The sequence below is a fragment of the Rosa chinensis genome, chromosome 4 (assembly GCF_002994745.2).
Source record: "Rosa chinensis cultivar Old Blush chromosome 4, RchiOBHm-V2, whole genome shotgun sequence".
NCBI classification, from domain to species: Eukaryota; Viridiplantae; Streptophyta; class Magnoliopsida; order Rosales; family Rosaceae; genus Rosa; species Rosa chinensis.
Window position 1 is genome coordinate 39250137 of NC_037091.1, and position 18716 is coordinate 39268852.

Consider the following 18716-nt stretch of genomic DNA (forward strand, 5'->3'; position numbering starts at 1 on the left):
TGGCTATATGACTTCCGCGTCTTTACCGCCCACTAGTAATATATAAACAACACATAAGGCACAGTGATTGGGTAAACAAGCTAATATTTAATTAATCCAAAATGTTATTTGAGATATAATATATGCATGTACCTTGGTAGGAAATGAAAGTGTCTCATCCTCTATGATCTCTTTCATATATCGCATAACATAATAACCACACTCAACTCCACCTGGTTGTTTAGGTACGCCCTATTTATTGAAGGTATTCAATTAGACAAGCATTGACATACTAGAAGCAATGTATTATCCCAACTAAACACATGTATAAGTCTTATCGGAAGCGATTTCACTTTAGGCAGTTTGTTAACCTTACCAGTTTCAGCATTGAAGGTTTTCATCGCACTGCACAACCATTGTCATTACTCAATTTAAATGCTTATTGGTCTGATATGTTAAAGAAAATGCTAATATATAATGTAGTACTTACTTGATCACTGAAATCTCCCATACTTGATAATGGACTGGTTTTAGCAACGAATCTAAGATGTAGATTTCACCCTCTCATAGGATAGTTAATATCCAATGCTGTCTGCAGTAAACATAAAGCCCACATTATGCAGAATATAATACCAGGCAAGACTATATTCAATTTACTAAGAATATTGCAGCATTACCCCGGATTGTAAGGCATGAAGAATATACGATCAGATTTTCCCTCTTTTAATCGATCAACTAAGTACCGTACGAAGTTCGGTCTTTCACAATTATATGTGGCTGCCAGATCAACAAAAGCAAAGGTGTCCAATGCATCTCTTTCCGTAAGAATTAAGTTCATGCAAGCACCTGTGTCAAAATCAAATACATCAAATTGCAGGCAAACTGATTTTCAAATGCAGCAAAACACCATAATCCCATATCACATTTCCACACATAACCATTTGCTAGACAAGAATAAATGTGTTCTAATCTTTCCACATATAACCATTACCAAGCAAAACACCATAAAAAAATTCATTTACTCAATGTCGTATTGTTGAAACATGGCTCATATCACCTAAGTTGAATAGTTGAATGGAAACAAAACAAGAATTATAGCACTTCATGAAGTGATCGATACTTACGCCATATATGTTGCTATAACTCCTTGGCCAATCCACTGCATCTCTAACACTTGAATCACATTCTCACACAATATGTAGAGTTGCTTAGGTACGCCAAACACATTTTCAGACAATATTGTGCTTATTGAGCTCCCTGTTTCTTTCATGATAGTTGTTGCATGTTTATACAACAACTTGCACCGTTTTGGCACCCATGGATTAAGCTCAACTTGTTCAAAGAGTGACTTGACATATTGCGGAGTCTTCGTCTTTTTCTGCTAGGAAAAACATATATCCTTAGTACCATAACACCTTTTTAATATCTACAGCAATAACTTCTGCCACCTTACTAAATTATTTGGTGCTGCAGATTCAGCAAGTTGATCACATACAACAATACTTTCACTTTCATGTGATACCATTTCATTCAATCAACACACAAACATAGCACACTCCAACTTAATACCAGATAATCCGATTTAAGTTAAATGCTTATAGTTTCACAAGACAAATACAACTCTTACCTTAATCATTGTTTGGATAACAAGATCTTTAGACCAAGCTACGTGACTCCTAATAGCATCCCTAACGAATTCCATCTCACCCTTGATAGGGAAAGGAAGCACTGCATCTGATTTAAGTATACCATCAACTGATACACGAACAGTTCCCTCCTTCAGTGGAACTCCATGCAATGTCTTGCTTATATCCCCCTCTTCGAATACGGTGTCGAAAGCCACAATATTATTATTGTTATCCATTGTTAGCTCACATGATCCGACACCCTAAAAGGAAACACAGTCATAAAGTACCAATGACCAAAAGCTTTGCAATTCATATACAAGTACCCAACGCAATTATTAGAATTTGAATGGGAAATGACAAATATGTTTACCTTTCCAGGAGCAGGTATAATGTTGCAGTCCTCCTCCGCCACATTTTCTATGACTTTGCCATCAATAGGATCAAATTTGCCAATTCTTGGTCTATCATGCCAACTCCCTTTATCTGATATAGGGGAAATGACATTCTCCCCTGTGGCAGGAGGAGGCATAGCTGTCTTCCCTGTTATTAGTGCTTCTAGTTGTGCAACCTTTGATTTAAGATGTCTTCCGTCTTTCTTTGTTGAGCAAGAAGTATTCTCTTTGTCTCCTCTAACTCCATATCACGCTCTTTATCACGGGCCAATATATCTGCCTTAGTAATTGGAATCCTCTTTTTCTTTGGAAGATTAAAGTAGGTGGATGGGTTGACAAAGCCTCCAACACCCCTCACCCTACCCGAGTGTTCAGGAGTTTCTAGCGCTTGAGACAGAACATCACTACTCCCTGACATTTCCAGCTCCCCCTTACTCTTCTTTTCCAATAGTTCATCCTAATCAAATATGTAAAGATAAGTTAGATAAGGTTCCACACCATAAATTACTCAACAATCTGGACTTACTATTTTTGTTGCCACCAATGACAGTTCTTCATCTATCTTTCCATTTTTTGGTACACGAGCTTTCTTCCACATAATTGCACGATCAATTATCTCTCCTTCAGGCAAAGTACGTTTCTGTGCAGTAAATAAAATAGTGAGGGAACACAATATATAATAAAAATATGTGTATAATTCAGCCATCAAAAAACAGAGAAGAGCAGTTCCTAACCAATTCCTCCTCCAGTCCAATGTATCCCTTTCTTGATAATTTGTGAGGGTATTTTCTCTTCCTCACTCATGCACTTTGTTCATTATGTAGTTTCTGCATAATAGAATTAAGCACCGTTATTGCATAAAAACTCATACAATGTAGAAGAGTCAACTGACCCAGAAATTATATGCAGTTCCTAGAAATTCGAGCAAGCCCATTACATAATAGGAGCATACTAGCCATTTCTTAGTGCACCGCTGTTTTACAAATTCCTTCCATGGTTGTAGGCCAACAAAGGAGTAATGCTTCGGTGGCTTTCTCAATTTTTTCTTCTTGCCCAAGAATGGCAGCACATACTTATTTGTTAATGTGGTCTTGAATTGTCTCCATTTTGTGCCAGCTGATGTCAACACTAGTTTTCTACTTTCAGGGGCTACTTTGAATGTATCCTGTGCAACAAATATAATTGTGGGATTATATAGTTTGCCAAGTAAATAAGGATATGTAAACATCATAAACTAAAATCTGATGAAGTAAACACCTACAATTTGTTCCCACTTAGAATTTAAGACTAAAAAGTAAACAAGAGCAACATCATAGTAATTTGGAACTAACAACTAGAAGAGATTAGACCTGGACTCAGCAGAGAGTAGATCCTAACAACTAGAATTATTTTTTTTATTCCCAGCTGAAACAACAATATGGAACTAATAATACATATCAGTCCACATCAAATTGCAGCAACGCAAGAAAAGTAGAGTAGTACCTGAACATCGATCTAAAGATTTTCTTTCAAGTCTCCATCCACCTCAGGCCAGCTAACAACGTTGTTGGGAACTATTTTCCGCACCAACATGCCTATATACGACTGTAGAGTGTGCCGTGTTCTGCCATTTGGATTGCCTGTTTCACTGTAGGTCACCTTCAATTTCCTCCCAAGTGCTTTCTTCACCACAACCTTGTACAAAGCAACCACAGTTCGCTTTCCTCTGCTTTTTCCTTTGGCTGATTCCGTGCTCGTCATAGTTTCAACTGTAGCAGAATCCTCTCCAGCATCAACCATGCCATTAGTCTCAACAGGACTAGTATCATTATCCGCTTTGTTCTTTGATTTTTTGCCTCCTTTTGATTTTTCCTTCTTGGAACCCATTGCTTCAAGTTATCTGGTCACAAAGCACAAACTGAGTGTTAAGTAAGGCAGACAACAGATAGTAATAACAAATTTGATGTGTAAACATCAAAAAAAAGCAAACTGGAAGAAAATAGATTCTGTGGAGTGGCATTTAAAGACTCATGAAATAAAATTTCACTTATTCATAACAGATTTGCTGCATAGAAGTAATAGTTTACTATTCAACTAAAAATACATATCAAATGCATATATGCCACTCAGAATACAAAACAAACAAAAGCCACTAATGTTCTCTTGGAGTTATGAACTAGTCGACCCAAAATCCCTCAACATTTTCTCTAAGATAAGTGGCTTCAGCCTCATTCTCGTCTTCATCACAAGGTGGTAGTTCTACACAAAACGGTTGATGTTCCAAGGTGGTGTCCCCTAGATCATCATCATAGACACAATCACGATAGTCTCTATTTGGGGTCGTTAGTACAACCGACCAGCAGGAATCAATAGGATCTTCAATAAAGAATACTTGCTTCACTTGACTAGCAAAAGCAAATTTATCCTTTTGGTGGCCAATCCGATTGAGATTTACAAGTGTAAAACCAAACTCATCTTGCCTAATTCCTTTTTCGTTTGCTGCCCATTGACATAGAAACAATGGGGCTTTGAAAGCTTGATAGTCAAGCTCCCATATCTCTTCGATAACCCCATAAAAAGTCATCTCACTCTCCACCAGATTTTTATCCTTAGCGCTAGACAATTGCATCGTCTTAGCCAATAAGGAAACCCCACTATTTTGGACCGCTCTTGCATCATCTCGCTGCTTTGTGAAGTGCTTAACTCCATTATAAAGATAGCCTTCATAAGTAAACACCGTGAAACTCGGTTTTCTAGCCGGCCATCTAATTATTTCTGAAACCTCAGTAGGATTTTCCTTCATTTGAGTTGAAACCTGGTGATATAACAGCCATATAATGTTACTCAAGAGTAGTCCAAGCATTTGATTTTTATATATAAAGCACCTGAACATGCTTAGGAACTGACCTTGGATTGAAACCAATTGGCAAAAGTACAATTGTGCTCACTTCTTAGCCATTTTTTACTCTTCTTTTTCCCAGCGTACAGCTCCTCGACAATCTTTTTATGGGCGCTGCCCACATAAAAAATAAAATCAAGGGATATGAAAATGTTTGACAGAAACTTAATTTAGATTAAAGCTAAGAATAAAAGCTGAGAGTTCTTACTTCTTATATGGATCCACCTCAACATTATTGGACAGCACATGAAGATGTGCCTGGTCTCTCTCTTTCTCATCTATCGACTTTAGTTTCGCACTAGAAAGTGGGCCAGACAACTTACTTGAATCCTTAGGAACTCCAATTGGATTACAACGGTGAACAAACTCCGAGCAAAACTCCATAGATTCTTCTCCAACATAATTCTCGGCTATACAACCTTCAGGATGAAAACGGTTGCGAACATACTCCTTTAAAACTTTCATGAACCGTTCAAAAAGGTACATCCATCTATAAAAAACAGGCCCACATAATCGCACTTCTCTAACTAGATGCACAGTGAGATGAACCATTATGTCGAAAAAGGAGGGAGGGAATATCTTCTCTAGCATACACAAGGTCAAAACCAAATCAGATTGTAGCTTATCCAACTTCGACACATCAACCACTTTGGTACACAATGCATTAAAGAAGAAGCACAGCCTCATTATAGATATTCGAACATGCTTAGGAAGCACCGCACGAATAGCCACGGGAAGCAATTGTTGCATTAATGTATGACGAACATAGGATTTCAATCCATACAACTTCAAATCATCCATGGACACTAAATTTTTTATGTTTGATGAATGACCATAAGGAACTTTCATTCCTAAGAAAGAAGTACACATGCATATCTTTTCTGCTCTCGACAAAGTGTATGGGGCAGTAGGTAGATATGTTCTTTTCTCCCAAATATTCGGACCAAATCAAGTCTAACACCCATGTCAACCATATCTAAGCGGGCAGCCACACTATCTTTTGTTTTAGAAGGCATGTTCAGTAGTGTACCAATCAGACTCTTACAAACATTTTTCTCAATATGCATTACATCGAGAGCATGGCGAACATGAAGAGATTTCCAATACTCCAAGTTAAAAAAAATGGATTTTTTCTTCCAACAAGTACCGGTAGAATCTGAGGTCTTCTTCTTCTTTCCCTTGCCATACTCACAGTTAATATCTTCTACCATCTTCAACACTTCCTCTCCGGATAGCAACTTCAAATTCTTGCTCATTATTAAATGCTTTTTTCTGTCTCCGATAAGGATGATGACGTGGCAAGTACTTACGGTGACAGCTATAAGACATTTTCCTACTATGGGGCAAATGTGTGGCTGAAGTTTTGTCACCACAAATTGCACATGCTTTGTAACCTTTAGTGGTGCACCCCGATAAGTTTCCATATGCGGGGAAGTCATTGATTGTCCACAACAAAACAGCTTTTAGTGTAAAATATTCCTTCCTATGTGCATCATAGACATCATTAACTCCATCCCATAACCTTTGCAAATCATCAATCAATGGCTCAAAGTAGATATTAATGTCATTTCCCGGCTGCTTCGGACAAGATATTAATAGAGATAACATCATAAACTTCCGCTTCATGCACAACCATGGAGGAAGATTGTAAGTCACCAATATTACGGGCCAACAGCTATACTTACTACTTAGAGAACTATGTGGATTAATACCATCAGCTGACAAAGCCAACCGCAGATTTCTTGATTCATTAGCAAATTCGGGCCATTTATAATCTACCAACTTCCATGCAGGAGAATCGGCTGGATGACGCATGTGTCCATCCTTAGTTCGCTTGTCCTCATGCCAAGTAAGCATTTCGACAGTTTCGGCAGATTTGAACAAAAGCTTAAATCTAGGAATTATAGGAAAATACCACAACACCTTGGCTGGTTGACCAACTTTAATTGTTTTATCCCTCTTTAGCTTCCAACGAGACAAACCACACTTAGGACAATTTTCTTCATCAGAAAAATCTTTCCTATACAATATGCAGTCATTAGGACATGCATGAATTTTCTCATATTACAGCCCTAAATTGTTGAGAGTCTTCTTTGCCTCATATAGACTTTGAGGGAGTACATCATCTTTAGGAAGCAAAGACCCAACAGTGGAAAGTAACTCAGAAAAGCAAGTATCACTCATACCAAACCTAGCTTTCAAGTTATGAAGTTGCACCAATGAATCTAGCTTAGTGCGTTCACTGTTTTGAAATAAAGGCCTCTCGGCATCCTCAACAAACTTATTAAACTCATATGACTCCTCATCACAATCACCCTCATTGAAAGATGCCTGACACATGTCTACAGTTTCAGACCCAACTTGATGGTTTTGGGGCATGCCAAAACCACCAGATGCACTACCACAGGAGGACAAACTTGGTTCTCCATGCCATATCCAGGTTGTGTAGCTCAAACTAAAGCCATAAGCATACAAATGGCCCCTAATGACTCTAATTGACTTTTTTTTGAAGTTCACACATCTTGAACAAGGGCAAGGAATTCTTTTACGGTTACTAGCATTTTCTTCAGCAAAAATAAAAAAAATTCTCAACACCCAATTGATATTTTAAAGTATCCCTATCTTCATTAATCCAAAATTTATCCATTGCTGAAACATCATAAAAAATAAAAATTAAAAATTAATTTAACCAATCAAAACTGGACAGAACCAAGACTGAAATTAATCACTTTTAACACTTCACAAACAAGTTCAACATCACTTAATCATTCTTGCCATACAGTTCATGCACAAACTAAAGACTCAAAACCATCACTTCATACACAAATCATGAACTGAAAATTAGGTAAACACTTCAATAGTTCATACACAAACCAAACAGCAGAATCAAAGACTTGGATTGCTAACCTGAATAGTTGGATTTCACTACTCAACACTAGTTTTGCCTTGAAGACCCGCTCGTAACCTGCTGCTCCTTCCAACCAACTTGGTATCTTACAATTTATTGAGATGAGCAACATCAGATTATTGCAATATTAAATTTGAATAGGACATTACTACAAGGACATTAGATTTTGAAAGAAAAGAAAGGTTCTAAGCATATATGTTCAGTTACTGCACACTAAAATTAGTAAGCCATGGAAAATATATTTTGACGCCCACCCCTTTAATACAATTGACTATCTAGCAGAAGAGGGAAGTCACTTTGATTTTGTGTGTACGTTTCTGCCGTTAAAGAATAAAGGCCAGGCAGTAGCATGTGTGCTAATATGATTCACATGATCTGCTCAATGCCAAGGAAATAAGAGCACTATCAACTATCATGAATAAAAAGCCAATTTAAGAAGCATGAGCTCAGCCCCAAGAAAGATTGAGTATAGCAAGACACCCATATTAAAGAACTAACAACAGCCTATAACACAACATACAACTCAGAATTGAGCTGATGTAGACATGGTATAATTTTCAAGCGAAAATTTTGAAATAGAATGGAAACAAGTAGAAGCAGATGAAGATAATTAGTGTGGAAACCCTATGGACTATCTATAGAGGCCAATACTAGCAATATAAAGACTTGGAACGTAAAACAGAAACAGAAACAAAATAATACCTTTTTTCAAATGCTTTCTATAACATCAGAGACAGATTGGAAATTCTCCAAGGGTTCCCATGTATTGGCTATCTCTGGCCAGCCACGCCCGCATAAGCACAATACCAACAGGTTGATTCTTCGGATATTACTCTGGCTCCTTTGTTAACTAATGTTGCTTCCACCTGATCAGCACATTGACTGCTAGTTGACTCTAACGTTCTGCATACAAATTGCATAAACAAGGTCATTAACTCCATTATCTGCAGCATACATCAAAATCCTACAAATGTAGATATTAGAAATCTGTCCATATTATAGCTCTTCTACATGATATAAATTCAACACTTCTAAGAATATCCATGTCTACAGTTAAGAAGCACCAAACCTAACTATATAACCTACATACTTTCTTCTTGCTTCAGTCTTTATACTTGAGAGGTTTACATCTTAAAATAATTGTGCATCATTACATTCGTCGTTACACAGTAATTGGGAACCTTTCACCAAATAAAAAAAAAAAGACAAAAAAAAGACAAAAAAGAAGGGGAGACAATAAACCTGTAACCAAACTAACGGAAAAAGCCAGTAGTAAACCAAATCTTTTCCTATCCGGTCAACACCAGATCTCAAAAGAATAACAACATCAATAGTTCATACTCAATGTGACCACTCCAAATCATAGAATAAAGCAATTAAAACCAAAATTTGATAGCTCACAATTTCAATTGGTACGAAGATTGGAAGGAAGCAAGAGAGAACATACCCAAGCTGGACTTCACGTTATCCACAAATTCACCGTTCTTGAAGCCACCCACAAACTTGCGCTTCTTCAACTCTAAACAAAAACAATCATTCTTCAACAATAGCCCACAAATCCATACAATAATTTTCGCAGTCATACTTAGCTAGAGAAAACTTCCATTTTTTACCATAATCTGATTGAATAATAAAGTAGTTTTGCAGAAAATACAGCCAAAAGCCTGTCTGAAAACTGTTTTAAGTGCAATTTAATGGGTTTACCTGACATTCATATAAAACCAATTACCAAACTTTAACCAACAAGCACTAAAAGGATTTGGGGCAAAAAAGAAAAGAAAAAAGGAGGACATTGAAAGGATTATAACCATTTCTGACCTAAAAGGGTAAATCGGCTAGAAAGCTAGTGAGGAAACTATGGCTAGAACTTTCATTATTTCTTTCTCCTCAATATGTATATGGTGTGTCTTTTGCATGAAGACATCAACTAAGGGACAAATATCATGAACATTGGAGATTACCATAAACTAGCACATCTTGTTGAAAAGCATAAATCAGAAAGTCTGATATCCACAGGAAATCATTACGTACACCTGACGAACATTAAGTTATCAATTTTGCAGAATGTGACTGCTTGGAGATGCTTAAAAAGACCGTAGTCATGAAGCACAAGATACATATTCTTCAGATTTCCTCAAGCCATTAGGATGAAAAGAATGAAACTACCTATACAAATGCAAAAGCTATATGCAAAACAGAAAAATGAATACCAAGAATGCACCACGTGCAAAAACAAAATCATTTTGTTATGGATGTATAAGTTAAAAGATCAAACCATTATACACTTAACCATGAGCAGCAAAACATTACAAGCACAGACATTTAGCAGCAAAACCTATTTCTCTAAACTTATTAGCATGCAAAAGTCATAATGGCTATCAATGTGAAAAATGAAAAGACGTTAAAAGATTATACATGCAACCTCATGAAGGCTGCTTTTGTTGTAGCCCAATTGAACCGAGGAGCTCTCCAGAACAAGGAAGTATGCAGTCAATAAACCTTGTAAATTATGCTACTCTGCACCCCAACGATGGGAAGTCTGTCAAACGTTGTAAATTATCAAACAATCAGAATTGCAACAAAACAAAACAAAAAAAAAGTATAAACACAACAAATCTCCCACAAGCCTGATTCCATCAACAAGTAAAATGACTGAATTGACTCTATCATTTACATATATAGAACTAGAACAATACGTACTAAGATTACTTCGTCTCCGACCGGCGACTCCTAGAATCCTTCGACAGGAAAATCCTTCAAATCCCACAACGGAGTCGTTCTCTGAAGTGAGTCGCGCCGACTGGCCGCCACTCTCTTGCTTCGATTCCAGAGGCTAAGACGGAATTGCGCTGTTTAGAAATGCTTCGACGAATAAGCTGAGGACGGACTGGACGGAGTCGATGCCGGACTGGACGGAGTTGATGCCGAAGAAGCTGAGGACGTAGATGAAGGAAGGAAGGGAGGAGATGGAGGTCGGGTTTGGGAGGGGATCCAGTTTAGGGTGAGTTCAGAATGAAGGCGAGTTCGAGTGAGATGGAGGCCGCGCGAGAGCTTAGGGTTTTCTGTCTAATTTTTGGGATAGGGCTTTAATTTTTTTTCTAAGTGTGAAAGTTTTTAGATTTAGTACCCGCTTCTTCAATTCACTTAAAACACTTAGCGAGTTTTGCAAAAAAGGTTCCCGCAAATTTTCAAACAAAACTTTTAACACCGGTCATTTTAAGACCCGATGTTAATGATATACATTTAAATCGGTATTTTCGTAAAACGATGTTAGATTACGTTTTTACATCGTGTGCAAGTCTGACCGATTTAAAACATGCGATGTCTATGAACAGATTTCTAGTAGTGAACTTTTCCATGATTTTTGGATTCCTTGAAAGCTTAGACATCGCCCACTCTAGGGCTATTCATGTATTATCAATGCCTACCACAAACATATCCTGCAAGAAGATTATTTCGATTAGTTAGTTAAAAAGAATCGGCGTTATTGTTATCCCACGTCCCACTTTTGTAACACTTCTTCTAGTATTAAGTAAATGCTTGTTGAACAAATTTGCATCTAATCTAAACTCATAATCAACTGTGTTAACAATCTAACTAGCTAGAAACTCATAACAATTAATAAAAGAAAAATGTTCTCAATTAATTAGTCTTCCTACAAAATTATTTTAATGTATAAGTTAATATATTTTTACTTACAAACATAGACAAAATGAGTCAAAGTGTATAAACTATCCCAAAAACAAAATAATCATTGATGACACGTTTACTTGGAATGGAAAATAATCATGAATCGGAGGCAAATGGAATGAGAGAAGAAAGGAATTGGTATTGATGCCGGAGGAATGATTCCTAAACCCATCTCCCCCCTTCGTAATCGAATTCCTGAATATTTAGGAATCGATTCCTGATAAATAGGTGGGACCTACACCAATTCCGATTCCTTCATGTGTTAATAAACACAGGAATTCTTTTACCTATCATTCCGATTCCTTTATGTGTTAGTAAACGCATGGGTGTTTTTACTCCGTAATCATTCCATTCCAAATAAGTAAACGTGCCTGAGATCTCAAGCTAGGAGTGTATGCATCTGATGAGTAATCACTTATCAAGAGAAGAGCCTTAATGCTAATTCCATCATTATGGGAAAAATATTACTTAAATAAGTTTGAAGAATTATAAGGATTAGCAAAGTATCCATTGGTGTTTTTTTATAACTTATATTATCAATTAGATTTGTTTATAACTTTATCCCTTATAAGACCACTTATGTAAAATGGAGGGAGGGAGGGAGGTGCATCAGCCTGTCGTCAAAAGGTGGCTGGACGAGTGTAAAATGGATTTTATCCCTTATAAGACCACTTATGTAAAATGGAGGGGGAGAGAGAGAGAGAGAGATGCATCGATCTGCTGTCAAAAGGTGGCAGGACAAGTGTGGGGGGGGGGAGAGAGAGAGAGAGAGAGAGAGATGCATCGATCTGCTGTCAAAAGGTGGCCGGACAAGTGTGGGGGGGGGGGCGAGAGAGAGAGAGAGAGAGAGAGAGAGAGATGCATCGATCTGCTGTCAAAAGGTGGCCGGACAAGTGTGGGGAGGGGAGAGAGAGAGAGAGAGAGAGAGAGAGAGAGAGAGAGAGAGAGAGAGAGAGAGAGAGAGGTGTGCAGTCAAAAGGTGGCCAGACAAGGGATATCTGGTGTGGTAGAGTTTCCCTTGAAAATGAATAAGTCATTTTTCGATTCTCTAGTAGTAGTTTTTTGTTCGTCACCAACAGTTTTATCTGAATATGCCAATAACTTTTAAAAGATTATTGTAAATACAATAGCTTTTTTTTATGCATTTAGAGGGTTCGGCCTGGTTATGCACTTTTCGTGTTTTTTTTTTTTTTTTGGTAATACTTTGATTTTTGTGATGTTACATGTGTGGCAGGTTCAGTCTAGTGACCAGTATCGAAGTACACTAATTGCAATCTTCGGCGGGTGTAATAGTTATCTGGTTGGATTATGTAGCTTCACTTCGGTCATTAGTTAGTATAGGATAGTAATCATTTTCTCAAATGTGCAAGGCAATTCTAGAATGAGTATTATTTTGTTTCCCGGTTAGGCTTTGCCCTGATTGTTATGCTTCGAGAGCTTAGGCCTTGGTGTATGTAATATCCTGGCGGTAACTTTGTAAAGTCATGCCAATATTAATGAATATTCATTCCCTTAAAAGAAAAAAGCAGCTTTTTTTGAGAGACTGACAATACCTTTTCAATTCATTGACAATAACTTTTTGATTTGTAACAATACTTAATAGTAAACATATCGAATTAGCATGCTAAAACTTTATATTGCATAGTGTGATAAAACTTTATATTAATTATCATTCTCAAAAAAAAGAAACTATATTAAATTTTAAATTTTTGGTAGTAAATATATCAAATTAGTAGACTGAATACACAGGCGTATATGAATTTAAATTTAACTTTTAATGATATGTCAGATTATCGGATAATATTGTGTTAAATTAAACATATCCGGATTTTAATCGGTCCATTTCAAATCCGATCCATTTTGAGATAATGAGTGAGAGTCAGTGCAAGTGTTACTATTCATAGTTGACGCAGGACTATAGTAGGATTAAGTGATTAACTTACATATAGAGATCTGGACTTTTTCACGTGAAATCACATTTATATCCTCAGCGGAATAACTTCCAGTCGTCCTTACACTTGTTACTCCTCTTTGCCAAACCAACCGGTCCGAAAATTCAAAGGCTTTTTCCCGAGAAATCAAAATCACACCAACAATTCTGCCCAGAAAAAAATGTGCTCGGAACCCTAACCGGCGACTCTCCGACGATGAAGTCGAGCCTCTGGCCCCGTCTCCAATTCAAAGCCGCACGAAGCTCTCTCTCCTCTTCTTCTTCTTCTTAATGGAACGAAACCGAACCCCCGCCGCAGCAGAGCCGAACAAGAACAAGAGCGATCCCGAAAAGGTGAAGGTAATCGAATGGGAGGAATTCGACCAGGAGCTTGCCAGGTTGTGGAGTCTGTCTTCTGCGCTCAAGGACGCTCAGGAGAAGAAGCAGAGTCTTAAGCAGAAGCTCGAGTCTCTCATTGAGGTAGGGTTTTAGTGGAGACATTGAAATGTAGGGGCTCCACTATTTGTTCATCGCTGGAGTTAGGGTTTATTAGAAATTGGAGTTATGAACACTATTATTATCAATTCTTTATTTTCTGGGCAACTGGATTACTTGAATTTAATCTTGAAAGGCATGGATTTGTTGTTATATGTTCTTAGTTTAATTCATCTAGTTTCGACTAAATTTGGTGGTGTTAGGCTCTAAACTATGAAATTATGAATGGAGGACTTTGTGATGTCATGGCTGTTGAAGTGTCTTTAGTTCTTACTATCTTTGATTTTCGAGTTAATCTAAGAACAGATGATAGATTAAATTCACAGTCATTCGTAATTTTGTTCCTTATATATGATTCTGATTGTGCACTAAGTCGTCATTGGCATATAGCATTGTTAAATGATTTATTGAGCCTTAATTGATTAGCCCGCGGGTTAGCGGGTGGCAACACTGTTGGCAGGTTGAAGCTGAGTCATTGAATCGATCAAATGAGCTTGAGGAGATGCAGCAGAAACTGGAGGCGAGAAAAGTGGTAATGGGAAACATGTCTATGCATTCTATGGTTGCCGTGGAGGATACTAAAAAGAACGAGGGACAGCTTAGTACAGAACTAAGGTCGCTATTGGTTGCTGGGACAGCTCTATCTGCAGCTAGGAAGAAACTGGAGGTAAAATATATAATTACTATGTACCAAAAAGTGTTTGGGTTTGCAATGATGGAAGAGAATTTCTACGTTTCTGAACTATAAACTTTTATGTCCATTTTTAGCAGTGTGCGGTGCTGGAAAACAAAACTCCAATCCTGTTGCACTTTTCTTTCAAAAATTACATAATGATAGATTTTAACTATACCATCCATAGGCCACACTGAAAATTTGAGAGCCAACAACAAGCCTGAGCCAAGTCAGCCGACTTTCAAACATTAGGATCTCATTTTTTGTAACATCAGCCAACAATGTGATGAATTATGTTATAGATATTGTGATCATAATGTTTGTGTTGGACAAGTTTGCTCTTTTTTTTTAAATCCTCAATCCTCAATTCCCATTTTTTATCTTTTGTTCAGGAAGTAATAAACCATCATTATCATCAGACATCCCTGTAGTGATATGTTTCTTTCCGTTTCATACTTTGTCCTCACCAGCCCAGGTTTTGAGCTTAGATTGGGTTGCCTTTTGAATTGCATATTCTTCTTTTTCTTCATCATTTCTAAACTAATCCTATTTAACTACAAGATTACTATGTTTCATTTCATCTTGATAGATTCTTTTATATACGTAATAAATATGCATGTTTTGTCTATTTGCTTTATTAAATTGCTTTGATCCATTTCGAAAGTCAAAATTGTATTATGTACTTCTCTAAAATCCTTTTGATTTTCTCCTCTGTTCCATTTTCAGGGTTTATGGATTGCTTTTGACATTTTATATATTGTTGAAAATCTGATTATGCTTATACTACAGGAGTCAAATCAGCTACTTTCCAGGGACAATGGATATATTCGTCTTAAAAACTTGCAAAAGATGCTAAGAAGAAGACAACAAAATATGATAACACAAGTTTCATTGCTCTATCCTGTAAAGTTCACTATGGGTCCTGCTCACGAACAGGAGCTTGAATCATTTCCTAACACTAGTAGATCAGGTATTACTAGTGAGTTGTTACTGTATGGTATTGATTTTATCCCACAAAGAAAAGAAAAAAGAAAAAAGAAAAAATAGAGTAAGCGAGGTAGAATGACTAGAGGAAGGAAAAGAAAAAGCTGATGATTGAAGGAAATGTAACTCTTTTATGGCATTTATCCACATTCATGAAGTTTTGGACATCATGGCAATGGGTGTAATTACATTATTTCATAAGATGTTGCTTTCTCATGAAGTAAATCTGTTTTTCATTTGTTTGTTCAGCTTGTCAATTTGCTTGAGTGTGACGGAATATGTAGTGAATCTATGTATGACTCTTGATGAGTTTTCATGTATCTAGTGGTTTAGAACCTTTTTTTTTCTTTCTTTTCTTTGAATCTACAATTTTTTCTTTCTTTCTCGTTTGCTTATAAATGTCTATTTTTGGAGTTCTCAAGATTTTCTAAATGGCTTGCATGACCCTGGAAATTTGTGTAAGATGGATACAATTTCTTCTAGTTCAAGTTTGAATATTGTTGAATTGGCTTCTTTGATATATTTGAGCTTGTTAAAAATTGATGTAGTTTTTCGGTCGAGGTTAATAACCTTTGGCAAGATATTCTGCTGTGATTTTGGTTAGATTGGATTTTTAATCTGTTTCTTTTCCAATTTTACCAGGTAATTCTGCTCGATTTAAACCTGCAAACCAGGGAACATTGACAATTTTAGGTTTGCATTTGACTATGCTGCCTTTTAAAATGACAAGTTTCTTCACCGACAAGAAAGAGGTTCAGAAGTCTGCAACAGCCCTGGGATACGTCGGTCATGTGAGTAGTACTTTGTCTTTGTTTGGCATATATTGCTTTATACATGCACATTAGAATCTTTACTTTAAGAGTTTAAGTTGTCACTATAATCTCCTGTTCCAGCAGAAATTGACTTTTTAGCATATATTTTTTTTTTATATTATGCTATCTTTTGCTATTTTATTTTTTTCATCAAAGTTGCTTTGTATAAGATGCTCTATTACATTGATTTTGAATGCAGGCTGTTTGCCTTATAGCCTCCTACTTAAAAGTTCCTTTGCGTTATCCTTTGCGCTTGGGTGGTTCCCATTCCTATATTATTGATTATGGACCATCCGTAGAGCCTACATCATCTGATTTATCGTCAAATACAGTGGTTTCCACGGATGTGAAACATGTGGAATTCCCTCTCTTTTTAGATGGTCAAGACACAACAAGAGCGGCTTATGCTGTATTCTTACTAAACAAGGTGCAATTTTGTTCACATATAGTCCTGACCTAGTGAGATTTGATTACTTTCCATTGATGTGCATGTGGTTCTTATCTTGCCATTAGCTTGATCATTGTGCAGTCATACACTTCAAAATGTGATTATTGGAAATAGTAAAACCTTGTAACTTAGTTATGTGGTACAAAGTTTGCCCCGAAATCAAATTAATGTAGTATAGAGATAAGGTAATAAGAGAAGGGAATAATAACTAATTACAGATTTGTGGTATATGGAGGCAATCTGCAATACTATAGTGCCCTTTATCCACTTCGTTGTTGTTAAAAATTCTGTTTGTGTATTGGGTTGGAGTAGTTTCCCCGACCCTTGATGACCATTTTTGTTTATTTTTCTTCTGAGATACGATTGACTGAAGGGAAGCTTTACAAGGAAGTAGTATTTATTTATCTGTGTGTGTATGAACATCTTTGTCTAAGTAAACGTAATCCGTTGGACTTTAGTTGACCTGTATGATTATTAACTTATGACCTAATAGTGGATTAAAATTTTTGCTGATTTCCTAAGCGTAGGAATTTCACTTGATATAGCTCCTGTTGACTTATGAGAGTTTGTGGTTTTCCCAAGAGATTCTAAGTGTTAACTATTATGTCAGTAATTAGAGATTTACTCATAATTTCTCTATGGCTGCCACAAAATCTATTTTCACTAAGTGTATTTGTCTCCTTCATGAGTGCTAGGAACCTTTACATGAAACTTGTACACAGTTTGTCCATTTCTTGGTTTCTTAAGAAGCAGATGAGTCTGGTAATTGTGTCTGTGAATTGTCTATGTGTCAGGGCCATTGCATGGTCCAGTGTCCCTTTAGGGAAATACTAAAATTGCATGGTCCATAGAGTACTTCAATTTTAGGAATGACTTGGTAGCATAAATTCCAAGAAAGTAATTTGTTATTTACTGAATACACAAAACATGTAGCTAAATTTTCAGCAGCTTACATGATGTATGTGTGGCACTGTGGCTATGCTTGGATACTTTTCTTTCAAATTCCTGTTTATGTTGTTCGATTAGAAAGCCTATAGGATCCCAAGTATTCCATGAGAGAATTAGTGGTACATTTGGACAACGTAGTGATTTGAGCAAGAATGTCTTGGAATCACTAAAGATTTGTGGTATCATAACTTAAAAACTTCTAGTTCTATGATTGTTTCTTTAACTTTAGATCATTCTTGCAACTCATCCATGTCGTTTTCTTTTACTTCTTGCTTTCTCTTTTGTTGATGAGGGTAAAGATTTATTTATTTTGTTTTGCTTTATTTAATTTCCTTGACCATATATTATCTCATGCTTTTCCTGAGGTTAAATTGAGTATATCAATCATAAGTCTCCAGATTTCTATTTTCAACGCATGGGTAAGTTGACATTAGCGTTTTTTTGTCTGGTGTAGGATTTAGAACAGCTTCTGAATTACATTGGTGTTAAAAGCTTAGGGCCACGGCATGTCCTGGCCAATTTGAAGGAGCTTATTAGGACAGTTCAGTCTGTAGATTATATTGATACGTGATTTGGTTTCTGATGTAACAGTTTTGGCTCTGTAAGTTAATCTGCATTGTAAATGAATCATTTGTATTCTTACCCTGGTGCAAGTTTTTAGTACAGCACCTTGCCATTTTCATTTATACCAATCAAAAATTTGAGTATTCATAGGAAGACTGAATCTATGTGCAAGTATAGGATAAGAATCTGGTTTACTTTTGCATCACAAGTGTATCTCCTAAACCTTATACCAGCAATCGAAACACCATGAGAAGTCGATCTGAATAGATATGAAGAAGGGTGAGAATATGTAACCTGTTGACTTTCTAGAAACGTTTGCATGGTTTTTCAAGCTGATATTACATGGATCATGTAATAAGGCCCTTGATCCAATCGAAAAATAAAATG

General features: G+C 36.7%; 2 protein-coding genes across 5 annotated transcripts; one reads left to right on the forward strand and one right to left on the reverse strand.

The window, feature by feature from the left end:
* Positions 1–1099: 1099 nt before the first annotated feature.
* On the reverse strand, positions 1100–2136 carry LOC112199273. Its single transcript, XM_024340312.1, has 3 exons — positions 1978–2136; positions 1607–1867; positions 1100–1357 (listed from the first exon to the last, which is right to left on the reverse strand). Exons 1-3 carry the CDS (start codon positions 2134–2136, stop codon positions 1100–1102), a joined length of 678 nt encoding a protein of 225 aa, XP_024196080.1.
* Positions 2137–13465: 11329 nt separating this feature from the next.
* Positions 13466–18482, forward strand: LOC112200549 (UV radiation resistance-associated protein). 4 transcript variants are annotated; one of them, XM_040519026.1, is made up of 6 exons: positions 13466–13885; positions 14361–14567; positions 15375–15543; positions 16200–16348; positions 16569–16796; positions 18220–18482. In XM_040519026.1, the coding sequence occupies exons 1-6, from the start codon at positions 13697–13699 to the stop codon at positions 18334–18336; spliced, it is 1059 nt and encodes a 352-aa protein (XP_040374960.1). In that variant the 5' UTR covers positions 13466–13696; the 3' UTR covers positions 18337–18482. The 4 variants fall into 4 exon arrangements, with proteins under 4 accessions (XP_040374960.1, XP_024197356.1, XP_024197357.1 ...); XM_024341588.2 differs by having other exon boundaries at positions 13470–13885; positions 15363–15543; XM_024341589.2 differs by having other exon boundaries at positions 13747–13885; positions 14339–14567; positions 15363–15543.
* Positions 18483–18716: the final 234 nt, after the last annotated feature.

Bases quoted from the DNA above. Each gene is read 5' to 3' on its own strand.
- LOC112199273 (XM_024340312.1), bottom strand. From the start codon at position 2,136: ATGCCTCCTCCTGCCACAGGGGAGAATGTCATTTCCCCTATATCAGAT. The intron at 1,868-1,977 runs GTAAACATATTT...GTTTCCTTTTAG, and splicing joins TTATACCTGCTCCTGGAAAG to GGTGTCGGATCATGTGAGCT. The intron at 1,358-1,606 runs GTAAGAGTTGTA...TTTTCCTAGCAG, and splicing joins TTATCCAAACAATGATTAAG to AAAAAGACGAAGACTCCGCA.
- LOC112200549 (XM_024341588.2), top strand. From the start codon at position 13,697: ATGGAACGAAACCGAACCCCCGCCGCAGCAGAGCCGAACAAGAACAAG. The intron at 16,349-16,568 runs GTGAGTAGTACT...TTTTGAATGCAG, and splicing joins CCCTGGGATACGTCGGTCAT to GCTGTTTGCCTTATAGCCTC. The intron at 16,797-18,219 runs GTGCAATTTTGT...TGTCTGGTGTAG, and splicing joins CTGTATTCTTACTAAACAAG to GATTTAGAACAGCTTCTGAA.